The sequence below is a fragment of the Ambystoma mexicanum genome, chromosome 3p, assembly GCF_040938575.1.
Source record: "Ambystoma mexicanum isolate Mex_15411 chromosome 3p, UKY_AmexF1_1, whole genome shotgun sequence".
NCBI classification, from domain to species: Eukaryota; Metazoa; Chordata; class Amphibia; order Caudata; family Ambystomatidae; genus Ambystoma; species Ambystoma mexicanum.
This window is the reverse complement of record NC_090925.1, coordinates 549,958,998-549,972,153: the sequence shown is the minus strand read 5'-3', so window position 1 is coordinate 549,972,153 and position 13,156 is coordinate 549,958,998. Positions and strand designations below refer to the sequence as shown.

The following is a 13,156-nucleotide window of genomic DNA, read 5'->3' as shown; positions in this document are numbered from 1 at the left end:
GTAACATAGCGTCAGTTGGTTGCAGTGGTAAAAGACAATACAGTATGCAGGCAAAAGATTGACCATAGTAATAAAAAATTGCATAGCTCACCATAAACATAAACTAAACAAAGGTTCAACTTCCAGGCATAACAGCTGGGCTCCTATAAAGGGTGTAGTGAGGATGGAGTTGCAAAAGTTCTATTGTCCTCTATATGCAGAGGCATCCTATATGCAACAATATCTGGAGAACATCAAGCTATATTGCTTGACTCCCCTGCTTGGAGAGTTACTCAATCGGGAAAAAACAGTAGAGGAGATTCTGGCAGTCATTAAACCCCTCCCAGGAGCTAAGCCCCCGGCCTCCCAGACGGGCTACCTGGTGAGTTCTGTAAAGCATATGCTTGGATCCTGGCCACATTCCACCTTTAGGTATATGAGGAATCTGTAGACCAAGGATATTACCACCCCACACCCATGCGGGAGGCGACCATCACCCTGTTGCATAAAATAGGGAAACCCCCATAGTGCTTGTTGTAGCGGCCAATCGCCCTCATCAATGTTGATAACAAAATGTACGCTGACCAACTGCCTGCTTCCGCTAATGCCCAGACAGGTCCCAGCGGCATCCAGTTTTTTTTCACAAGGTTACGAGGGATCATTGCAGAACTCCTGTAGGCTGGGAAACAGCCCAGGGTGGCTTGGACTTTATCCCAACCATACCACAGAGGTGTGATGGCTTTACCAGATCTGGAGAGGTATCACGGGGCTGCGCATGTTCATTACCTGTCATTCTGCTATACCATTCAGTTTATAAAGGCTGCGTGTTCAGGTAGATAGAGCCCTAGCGGCTCCCAACCGCCTGCGGTCAGCGACCCTGGGTGCCCAGAGGCGGGTCACAGGTAGCATGGACATTGTGAAAAGTCGCAGGAAAATGGGTGTGACTATTCTGTACTCACTGATGCTCCCCGCTAGTCACATGGTCGCCCTAGGGATCACGAGATAATGGGCATACCTACAATGGGTAAATTAGATTGGGTTGTCCTCTTTGGGATTTGTAGCCGGATGGTAGGTTCCTGTCCATACAGAAGATGAGGGCTAATAGGGGAATCTATGCATCTGGACCTTCAGAACCAGAAACGCCCTGAAGGCACAGTTTCCCCTCATTTCCAGAGCATCCACACACCTGGGACTTTTTGCATTGGGTCATTCAAGCACAGGATGAGGGTCACCTTGTTTCTCACTTATATCCAAGCTTGATAACTGACATCCCATGGGTGGGGGATGCTCCCAGACTCAGGTGGCGGGCGGCGTTGGTAACGGAAATTAGCGAGGAGGACAGGAAATATACATCCTGTTCCAAACTCAGGTCTCCCTGAATGCCAGATTCAAACAGATTCTCTTGAACTTTGTCCACCAGACGTAACACACCCAAGCTAACCTACACAAACATTTCCCCGAAACGCCAGAGGAACGCAACAAATGTAAATTCAGCAGGCTGACTGCCTGCATTTGGCCTGGTGATGCCCGCTGATAGCCTGCCTTTGCAGGGAGGTGGTGGCTAAGATCTTGCTCATTCTCAGGAACAGGTTGGGAGGGAGCCACTGGTACTGTTGTTCAGCTGCACAATATCCCTGTCCAAACATGCCCTTAGGTTAGCCAGTCTCCTCATGGTGGGACAATGTAGCGTATTGCTATGACATGGAAACTTCATATATCCACACCGTGCCTCTACACGCTAGACCCCCACACATTTGGTTCCCCTATGTGCATTATTTGTTGACTAATTAAGAGGGGGTGTGGGCGGAGCAGTAATAAGGAGGCAATACGTTGTAAGGATGGTAATCAAGCTGTCAATGTCTATGTTCAAAATGGAATCGATTTCTGTAACTTGGATACTCTAAATTGTCAATGTTGTCTGTTTTTTTTTCTGTTTTTGAAAATGCAATAAACAAAGTACACAAAAAAGAGTGTTCCCCCAAAAAATAAAAGCATGTGGCACTTCCACCTTCAACTCCTCATCCCACCTCCCGTTGGTACTTTTTGCTGACTTGGGGATTTCTAGTTAATTTTGTTGGTTTATAGGCTGTTCATCTTGTCCTAACATTCACAGCTCCTTCCTGATTGTGTGAAAGTGCACAAACAACATGATAAAATAAAAGTAGTTGTTGTAGAAAAAGAACCATCAAAAACTACCTTCTTATGCCTTGTAGCATTTAAAAACGTGTGTGTGTGTGTCCTTCAAGCTAATGTGACATGTTTTATTTACTCTTTGAGAAAAATGTTTAAATTGATGGCTACACATTTCTGTTCCAGATAATGAACAACTGGCCCGATCGGGGACTAACTGCTTAGATAACCTGGTTATATTAAATGGAGAGAAATTCAGCTGTGAAGTCTGGGATCAAACCTGTACTTGTATGTTAGAAATCTTCAAAACCACAATCCCTAGTGTGTAAGTTACGGTACATGAGTGCATTGTTATAAGTTATCCTGTCAATTTATATTCCTGCGATACTTTTCCGAATTACTGTTTGCATTTTATATAAGGCTAGGTATGGCGTGGTCATGATATTTTTATTCATTTAGCAGTCCTACTTTACAGTTTGGGTGAGGCCATTTCGCAAAAGCAAACTTTTACAAGTCTGTATGCCATGCTTAGGTTATGTCTGTGTGGTCCTTAATAATTTCTGGCCATGATAGTCACAAAAGCAATATCCAACACATGTCTGGCTTACCCATGCAATTGTTGATATTCATAAAGATAATCACTTAAGCCAAATTATTTTATTACATTCACATTTCCTACAATGTAGACAATGGGCCTCATTATGAGTGCAGCGGTAACCCGCCGGTGCTACCGTCAGGTTGCTGCCATACCTGTAACACCGGATCCGCTGCCTGACTTCCCGGTGCCACCGGGACATTACAAGTCCCGGCAGAGCGGGAAGTCGGGCAGGGGATTTGGTAAGTCCCCATTCCCGGACTCCACTGGAATGGGGACTTGGAAGCACCGTTGCTAACGGTGCCGGTGCTTCCCTGACAGCTTTGCCTACTAGGGCCGCTGTGCCCGGCAGGGTCAGACTTGCATGGCGCAGCGGCTCCAGCAGGCAGACTTCTAGTGTGGTGGTCCGGGAATCAAGGGTGCCTGTAAGCTTACTGGCACCCTTGTTTATTTATTTATTTGCATTTTTAAAGCGCTCACACAGCCCGGGGCATCGAGGCGCTGTTACAGGAATATGTCTTAGTTGCGTATTTATAACACGCTTAATAACCAGAGGTTTGTAAGCACGGAGCCAGGGATCGAACCTGTGTTGCTTTGTGTCATCAGTATGCAAATTATTTTCTGATGGATATTGTCACTCCCTATACATGCTGCCAATTTCACAGCAATTGTCCGCTTTTTCACACTTCTTGCACCCCCTCCAATTCCGGTGTTAGTTGTGCATATATATTTTTGAAATGCATATGGAAATGTTTGTGTACCCACTTTGGGGATGTTCACTGACCGCATATGCTCCTCTAAGTTTTTTCATTGCTGATTTGGGTCTAATTGACACAAGCATACATTAAAAAAATAAAATCAGGGGTAAGTCAGACATAAATTGGACCCTAATATTTTAACTTTACTTTCCCCAGCCCTGTATCTTTTTATTTTAATCTACTCCATTGTATTCTATGCAGATGAAGCAAAGTAAGGACTAGTTGAATTAGGTCTGTGTGTTTCAAGCATCATTCAAAGAGAACCCTACTTTTATTTTCTCTCACCGCCAACTCTGGAGTGAAGTAATCACTTATTATTTTAAAAGCATTGTGATATACTCTTACTCTTCAAAATGTGTTATTCGTAAGTTTAAAATAAACCCTCTTAAAACAATTTTAAAGTTTATCATGAGATTGATGTGCACACTAATATACAACAGAGCTTTTACATGTTCAAAATATCAAGGTAAGATAAAATGGGCATGTTGCTTTAGAGTGGAAATGACAGATGAACCGGGTGTAAGGGACTATATGACTAAGTGCCACACATGTTTTAGTTGTTTGTGGGGAAGTCATTTCTGTATAGATATTACTTTTCTTTAGTAATAGGGGAGTTTGAGTGGAAAATGGAATAGGAGTGACTAGGATATTAAACAATTGTGTAATTGTGCCTGCTTGAAGGGGAATGAGGAGAGTTTTTGTAATGTGAATCTGTTCACCATTTCTGAACATCTCCCGTGGGCCAAGGTTTGACAAGTTTGGGTTGGTTCACGGGGTCCTTGTTGCATGCAAAAAGAGAAAGCTATTCAATGTGTTTTTGTTAATGCAAAAAGTCAATAAAATTCAATTTGGGAAAACCAATATCAACGTATGGTTTTTCTTAAATACATTCTCTCTCATGGCGAACAGAAGGGTCTCAAGCTTTGGGTCTTTTCAAAGAAAATAACTTTGTTAAGAAGATGCAACCAAAACAGGGTTTAAAGAATAACGCAAAGTGTTCAAATATAAGTGACTTAAAAGTCCATCCCTTAATAAATAACGCAAACATAACATTAACTTCACCTATGAAGTAATAATGTGCCCCAAAGTACTAAAAACCCTACAGTAAGCTTGATTGTCACAACTAATCCTTCAACTTAAAAGAAAGGTATCCTGAATCAAAAGTTCCAGAAAGTGAGTTGTCCGAATAGTCAAATCAAATGGTGCAATGAAGAAAATGAACTTAAAGTCCTTCTCTTGGGTGATCTCTAAAGCAAATTCCTTCCCTAAAACAACAAAGTCCAGCAATTCAAGAAGGTCCTTCTCTGAGGGTCTCCTCGAGTATACAACCAACAGGGCCGCTTTCGCGAAAACTCAAACTGGGACCTGTAGTTGCCTTCCAAGTACAGGGCCTCTAAGGCGAGGATCAGCTGGGTCCTGCGTTTTGGTTAATTATCTCAGGCGTCTGGGTTATTCATTCCCCTCGCTCTCTCGGTTGTGTGGTATGTTGCCCAACCTCCTGTTTGGGGTTTCAAGTTTTTCTCACTCTCTCTCTCTTTCCTCCTCAAATCTTCAGGGGACCTGGATTAGTGCCCTCTCCTCTTCAGGGGGCCTTTGCTTTTTTCTCTTTTCAGGGGTCCTGCTTTTGTCCTGATTTCTCTATCAGGGATTTAGCAAGGTTTTTCCTCAGCCTTTTCTTAGGCTACTCGGGCTTGTCAGCTCTTCCACCCTTTTGGCTTAGGTGGGTTTCAGGCGTACTCTCCTTCCCCCTGGGTTAATCTGTTTCCTCCAGGCAGCTTCCAGGCAGTCAGTGCTCCAGGGTCGTCGAGCATCTTCATCAGGGCAGCATCTCCTTCTGGATACAGCTCCTCTTCCGTTCACTAGCATGTGGCGAGAAGTACAAGGAACCTGTCCCTGACTGAGACAAGTTCAGAGTGAGCTAGCTATGCTTTTATAGCCAGACTCCTCAACCTATTGGCTGCTGATTGCAGGAAAGCCCTCACTATGAGATTGGTTGGCAGGGTGTTTATACTGTGGTCCCCTTGTGTTAGGCTCGCTCTCCTTATTAGCCAGTGGGACTTATGTTGTTTGAATCATGATTTCACTTTCTTCATTTCCTTTTATTTATTCTATTATCCTGGGAGTCTTTACAATATTATGTTTCTATTAATTTAGGTACGCCCTTTCGTTTTCCCAGGTTCCTCTACAGGAATTTGAAACAGTCCTCACATAGGCTCTATGGTGTTCCAAACATCCAGGACTTGTCCTGGCACTGTCGAAGGAGAAGGCTAGGGCCTTTTCCTCTGAGGTCCTGCAGTGTCTTTCTGCCATCCTCTCGCATCCATTTCCATCTCTGAGTGGAGCACACAGCCGCCCAGCTCCCAGTGGTCCAACACAGGCATGCTGAGGAGTGGAGACCCCTTTGTTCCTCCACGTGTCATGAGCTGCGCCACTGCTGCTGCCGTCCTGCTCCATCGAATGTAGCCATAAGGCAGTCCTGGGTAAGTCTCTGGTGGGAATAACTACAAAGCGATTCATCACAGGGCCCGTTATCACATTGAACATTTAAGTATCCTATGACCGAGGTTTACTGCAGGTTTGGGAGGTTCTTTTTGAGTTAGCATTATATTTGTTTGATAACTCAGTATAGTAGATTTGTATGTTCTGAACAGTGAGATCAGTTTGGAATAAATGTGTGTGCAAAAATATTTTTTTAAGAAAAACCCTATCTTGAAAATATTAACATGTAAAAATGAGTGTATGAGGGCTTAAATCAATCCTGTTTAATGCCATCTACAAGAATGTAGTAGGGTGAGCTTTTTGATTTTTAATGTAATGGGATTCTGGTAATTCTGTCTATAAAATTGAAATATGGTAATCCAACCCAATGTTCCCTGCTAAGAATTGTAGTAAAAACATGCAATTCTCTGCAGAGACTGACACCAACTGCAGCTGCCCGGTAGTTTGCATCATGGCAGTTAGTGACATGTGTATTCATGCAGGCAGCCTGCCAGAACCCACAGTTTTAACAGCCATGAGTTGCCCTTTTTAACATTGGGCAACCCCCAAGTCCAGTTAATCATACTTGTGTAAGCCCATGGCCTGGTGAGAGGTGATTTGGAATATACAATTATTCTGGTGAAAACATGTCATATTATTGGCAGCTTGGTTACTAGGATCAAATGTACTAACCGGGCCTCATGTGTATCCATGTCTGGAAACTGAGTTTCAACTAAGACAACCATTTTCGACAAGTCCAAAGGACAAGAAATCTCTGCAGGTGGTTAGCTTCAAACCACTTCTTCAAAGATAAGCTCTGCCAGTTCAATGGACCCGAGACGCCACAGTGGTTATTACGAGATTCTTTGATTTATAGTGACTGGAAAAGGGAAAGAGTTGGGGTAGCTGGTAGAGGTATCAGTCCCATCGTCTTGCATTGTCCAACGACTCCCAAACATCCTGGGCCCCTCCCCAATTCCTGCAGACAAAGCCTTCTGGGTATGAGCAAGTACCACGCAGAAAACACTGAAATAGCAGCCAGGAATGGACCCCTTTTGGAAGGCTAAATGGGAACCAATCCGCTGTAGAAGAGTGCCTACTTAAGAGGGTGAGACATCTCGATTCTCCCCCTGTCCCTCCTCACCTCCAATTGTTAAGTCATATCTGTTGGAATCCCCAGGAACTGCTGAACCCAAGCAATTCACCCTGGAGCCTTCAGCGCTAATATAACAGCAAGTAACAAAACACTGACTGGGGGTAAGAACAAGTGAAAAAGAAGCATTTGTTTATTGTTCACTTGTTAGGCACTTGTACAGCAAGGAAATACTGTTTCAAAGCGTCCACAGGGCAATAGGGAGGGGACAGGGGATGAAAGACAATGTAATACACCAATGATAAATAATTAAGTTAATTAAATACAACAAAATAAGAAAAGACAGTGGGGAGGGGAAGACAAACCTATTATGCCTTGTGAGTGTTCAGAACGTGCAAGTGGAGAGGGGTATGGGATACGTGCTGTGGTGCTCATGGAGAGCAGCAGGTGAAGTGCTAAGAGGGAAAAAGGTGAGGGAGAGCCTAAGCAAGTGCATGGTATAAACAGCGATTGGGATAAGATGTGGGAGGTCAGGGCCCCGAGGATACATAAGGGCCCTACACATTAGTCAGGTAACTGTGCGATTAACAGGGGGGAGAGGAAGTGAAGGAAGTGGTGAAGCAGGGAAGGTCTTGAGGCTTTTCCGGAACTTAAGGAGGTCCTCCTAAAGACCAAGAAGGAGGGGAAGGCTTTTCCAAAGAAGGAAGCCCACTGAGGAAAGCGATCGACCACCTGCTCTCTGTTTAGCAAACCACTTTGCACTCAAGGAGTTGGTGCCAGAGGAACGCAGGTGTCTAGAAAGGGAGTATTTGGTAAGGAAGACCACCTTCTCAACACCACGCATACCCACAGAACAGGTAAATAAGAACAAGACTTGATTGGTTCCTAGTTACCCCCTGTAACCTCCCTATCACTCATGAATCTAGAATACCTGTGTGCCTTCGGCTAAGAGGTGGGAAGAGCATTCAACAGAAATGTACTTGAATAAGCTAGAACTAGGGAACTACATGTGATGTATCATATCCTCGGCTGTTCTTAAAGGTTGATTAAAAAATACTAGATTTGTACTTCTGGAGCTCTATTCTTGATTCTGATAACTCCATTCTAAGAACTGCTGTAGTACATTAACAATGGCTGCCCATGGTAACTATTTACATATGTCTTTCATTTTAATGTCTTTGTTAGTTTTAGACAACTGATTCACCAAAAATATAACCAGTCATTTCTCAACGGAGAGGCACCTGAGGGAAGTTTCATGAGTCTATAGTCTCCCCAATATCTGAACCCTTGATGGTTAGAACGACATTTACAAGGGATACACTACTTATACTGGCCTGTTTCTTCTAGAATTTCACATTACTTATTGATGGAAGAGGATGCACACTACTGGTAACGTGGAATACGATGCAATGCGTATAAGTAATGCGCGAGGAATGCTATTCTAGTGTGCTGTGTAGCTGAAGCCATTGATCCTGAGGGGGGGCGCAGAACAGTAAGGCTCAGCAACACTATTCCAACAAGCATGCAGGCTTTATGAGCACAGTGGCGGTTTCCAGGAAGTTCAAGCACCCCTCAGTGAGCACAGAAGCAGTTCTTGTTTGCTGAGACTTATGTCAAAGTGCAAGCTTTCTGAGATTGCTGCTGAGTTATCTGGAGAACCAGGGTCGTTAGCCTCATAGCGCAATCCGAAAGGAGGGCTGGCAGAAGCTTAAACAACTCCTTTGAGATTCAACATCACTGCTTTCCCCTACATCAAAACACCCTTTCCTTCTAGGACTGGGACTCTGGGTCTCTGGGACATCAAATTCATGGATTTTCATGATCTTGTTTTACAATTAGTGATTGGTTGACCTGGATGTAGCGCCACTGATCACATGGAGTAATGCGTGAAACTAATGATGTCAAGAAATGTGCCTTTATTACAAATGTGCCCCTTGGTGACACGTGTTTCAACCCTTCCTTGGGTCTTTATCAAACCTGGGCACTTAAAAGGATAAGTGTTGGGTATATAAATGTATAAAAAAGAAATTCACACTAATAAAAACTAAATAAGGGCAAGAAATAAAACAGCCATGAGTCACTGCTTATATAGAGTGGAAAGTCTAAGTGCAGTCTTCCCCTTGCATGCTCCAAAAACCATGCATGCCCATTTGTGATTACAAATGCGGAGTGAGCGACTAAACAGTCAGAGTGACCTATCATGCTGCTCTAGTCTCGTATCTTAACGTGGGCAAGTTAAAACTTGGGAGAGGTGAGACTTGGATTCACTCACCCAGTGGAGGTTAGTAACTTTTTTTGTGCTAGGAAGTATTTTGATGGTGTTGGTTCACTGGAACCCTATAAATTAAAGACAATGCCCAAAAACATATTGCATTGCAATCTGTTTTTGCACAGACCTATAGTGCATTGTGATGCTACGTATGTAGAGAGGGAACAGATGAGTCGGTTCAAGAGATTCTCCTCTAGCTAAAAGAGCAAGAAATTGCCAGATAGATCATTGTACTGATTAGTATGTGGAAAGGTATACTCCCCATTCCACAGCATGCATCTGAGTATCCTCTATCATGAAATCCTCTTGTTAGCAGTGCACATTCTTCGTTAAACACGTTGTCTTTTGAAAAGTTCCACCGTGCTCTGAAGAATTAGCCCATACGGATAGGGAAGGGTCGAAACACGTGTCACCAAGGGGCACCTATGTAATAAAGGCACTTTTCTTGTGCTGACAGTGGCGCTACATCCAGGTCAACCAATCACACTTTTTTCATTAATGGTTTGGTAAAACATTACTGTACCTGGATTATCGACAGTCTACACCGATATTGGAATTAGCGGGCGCAGAGGGACGCAGTATTACCCCACTTTTTTGCTTGTTTTATAAAGGCAATAACAAACTAAAATAATGAAAATTAACATGAAGTAGTAAGCTAAAACTCAAATGTTCAAGAAAAGGACATTCTTATCGAGATGAATCCAAAACACAAAGTTCCTAGCCCATATCCTATACTAGTCTACCACATTTATAGGATAACAAGCACACACAAATCTAAAGGGGTTAACAACTAAAATGATGCTTGACTACTTCTTCTGTTTCAGGCTTTCTCCCCTGGATATAAAGTTCTTCAGGTGCCACTGTAATGGTTACATTTTCCAAATATAGTGCCAGATAAAATATTATTAGTTATTTCAGTCCCTTTTTCCTGACACCTCAGGATTCCGTCTTCACTTGTTAATCCCCCTCAGGAGTATTTCTTTTCCCCTCCAGGGTTTCACACTCTTTAACTCCACGCAGGGTATTCCTCTCTTGTTTCTCTCGATCATCCCTGTTCCAGGGTGTCTTCACTCTCTCGCCTTCTCTTGGGATCTCTTTACTCTCGTTCCCCTCTCCCGGGGTTCCTCACTCCCACACCCTATCTTGGGGTTTGTTCACGCCACTGGGTTAGTTTCAATCAGAGTAAGGGCATCAGTCTTTGACTCCTTGTCCTGTAGGAGTAGTCAGGCTGCCCACAGGGCCTTCTTCACTAGGGAACTTTAGGTTGCCTTGCCCCTTCAACAGGCTGCCTTTCTTCCAGCTCTCTGGGTTTCTGGATCAGAGGAGTGTGCAGGCCTCTTCAATGAATTGCTTTTCTCCAGCGGATTCTTCACCTTGATAGATATCCTCGTCCAGCTCTGCTGCTGGGAAACCTTTTCGGCAGGGAGCGTAGTGAACCTCGACTTGGCCATCAATCTTTGATCGTCTTGCTCGTTGCTCGATCGTCCGCTCCAGACACGACGTTAGGTGCCGTATATATAGCACGTCACTACGGCGCTTGCATCAGTTCCTTTTTTTTTCTTTTTTTTAATGCTGCACCAGAGACACGACCTAGAGTTTAACTCAATATTTCTTTGTAAAAAAAAATGTACTTTTCTTTTCAGAAAACCTCGACCATGATATCAACTCACTGGGTTTCAGGCTTCAAGAGGTGCACCGATTGCCAGGCCAAAATGTTGGTGACCGACCCCCACAATGTTTGTCTGTAGTGTTTGGATGCGGGTCGCAACACTGAGGCCTGTGTGTCATGCTCAGAAATGCAGCCAATATTGTTATGCAGAATCCTGTGCAGTTCCCTTGGCGAACACTGCAAAAAGATTAAGACTACAGGAGCAAGCAATAAACCCAATTGGTAGCAGTCTGCACCACCCAGATTTACCTGGTAGCTGTGGCTGACCAGTCAGACTTCTCTCAAGAAAAGTAGGGCAGTATATAGAGTATACACAATAGGGCTAGAAACATAGTAGAGCAAACAAACACTGACCAGAGCTTTGTATAAAAAGTATATAATTATTTATTTAAAACACACTTTAGGCAATATACTAGCACTCTAAATCAAAAGCAAGTTAAAACACAGTCAGGTAAAGTATACACACCTCCCTTAATAACTATTAGACAAGTCAGAATTAAAACACCACGATTTGTTAAACAGAGGTGAGCGCATAACCTGATGGCACTCCAATATTTCAGTTAAAGGGAGAGAAAAAGGCAGAGCATAGAAATAAAACAGGTCCCAACACTTTTAGGAGTTCTCAGCAAGGGAATAAAGGCTGTATAGACTGTAGAGCCAAAGTTAATAGGCCAGGCCCACTTAAAAGGGAGCAAAGCGAAATGTGCCCAGGATCACACGGTTTAAAAATGCACTAAAATTCTTTGCAGAATGTTCAAAAGAGGTTGGGGTGATTCAAGAAGCTAAAGTTGGGAGGTCTGGGGCCAACCCAGTTGGCAAGCCAAGGATTTAAAGGTCACCTTGGGCAAACCGAAGAAAGGGAGGCCAGGCAGGACATAGTACCTTAAACAGAGAGGAAGCTCCAGCGGTGGCAGTTGTTCCTAGCAGTGGTTGCAGTTCGTTGTTTTGACCAGGGGAAAAGAGGATCTTGTCGAGAAGGACACATGGAGTCGTTGCACTGCACAGGGATGAGACCAGCCGCGGAGTTAGTCAATAAAAGGAGCGTTCCTTTTATTTGTGGTCAAAGTGGTGAAGCTTGGGGTGCTTGGCACGGGCGATTCGACCAAGAGACGTCTTTGGAAGGCGAAAAGGGCGAACTGGTTGGTCCCACCAGCTCAGAGGAAGAAGACTCGTCCAGCAGAAGATCTTCTCTTGTCGTCGGGAAAGTGGTGAGGTAGTTGCAGTAGGGCTTCACCGGTGGTGTCGTTGTTGCAGATGGCTCAGCTTCTTCCCTCTTCGGATTCTTAGGTCCTGTGGCGACTTCTCAAGTTCCAGTCGCAAAGGCCCTGCTTTTATGCAGAAAAACCCCCATTCATCAGCCTAGCTGTCAATCACACATGCTAAGTGGTGAGCCGGGTGGCTCAACACTGGGCCAATCAGAGTAGAGTGCGACTTGGGCTGCCGAGGCAACGCAGTCCAGGGTGCCAATTCCTCCCCTCCACCCCTCCTGTGGAACCCAGACAGAGTGGCACCATTTGGAGGGCTTCTGTGGAGAAGCCCGCCAAAATAGTGGAACAAAGGGCTCAACCTTGGTCAGAGTTACAGAGACGGACACAGAGGCCATTTTAGAAAAGAGTTCTGGCAAAAAGACCCAACCGGGGATTTAATATTAAATAAATAAACCGGCGCTATCTTTAACATTGCACCAAAAAGTGGTGCGTTTAAAATCAATGGGAAAATACCCTAGAGAATATTCCGGTGGAATATTTCGCATGGTTACCACTGCCACCAGCCAGAAACTCGGCAAGGGGGGACTGGACAGTGTCCCCTTGAAAACAGACCCAGGGGCAATATAATTAACCCCTTTCAGTACTTCCACAATATGATGGTTTGTACTGGTTCTGTTCACAATTTAGGACTAGTAAAGTCAATGGTGACTTTACATGCCCTGGGAGACAGTAGTCAATCCCAGGGTATGGAGTCTGTTTGGGGGTCATTATGACACCGCTGTGTTACTGCGCTGAGGGTGCTGTGTGACACACACATAAAAAATAGATGATCCCTTATAGAGTAGAAAGAAAACCCCATAGCCCATAAGCACACACAGAGTCAAAGACACTCAAATCATGCCTAAGAGTGGGAGGAAAAAGAGTCTCACTGTTAGCAGGAGAAAAGACAAACCCCAAAAATCCAGCAAAGCTGCTGG

At 44.1% G+C, this 13,156-nt stretch overlaps 1 protein-coding gene across 1 annotated transcript in view; it reads left to right on the top strand.

Moving 5' to 3' along the window:
* ARFGEF2 (ARF guanine nucleotide exchange factor 2) overlaps nt 1–13,156 on the top strand; it is a 2,106,550-nt gene that overhangs the window by 1,391,058 nt on the left and 702,336 nt on the right. Inside the window, exon 32 of the mRNA XM_069651280.1 lies at nt 2,296–2,434. Within this exon, the coding sequence (XP_069507381.1) occupies nt 2,296–2,434 (139 nt within the window). The remainder of the gene's footprint in view (nt 1–2,295; nt 2,435–13,156) is intronic.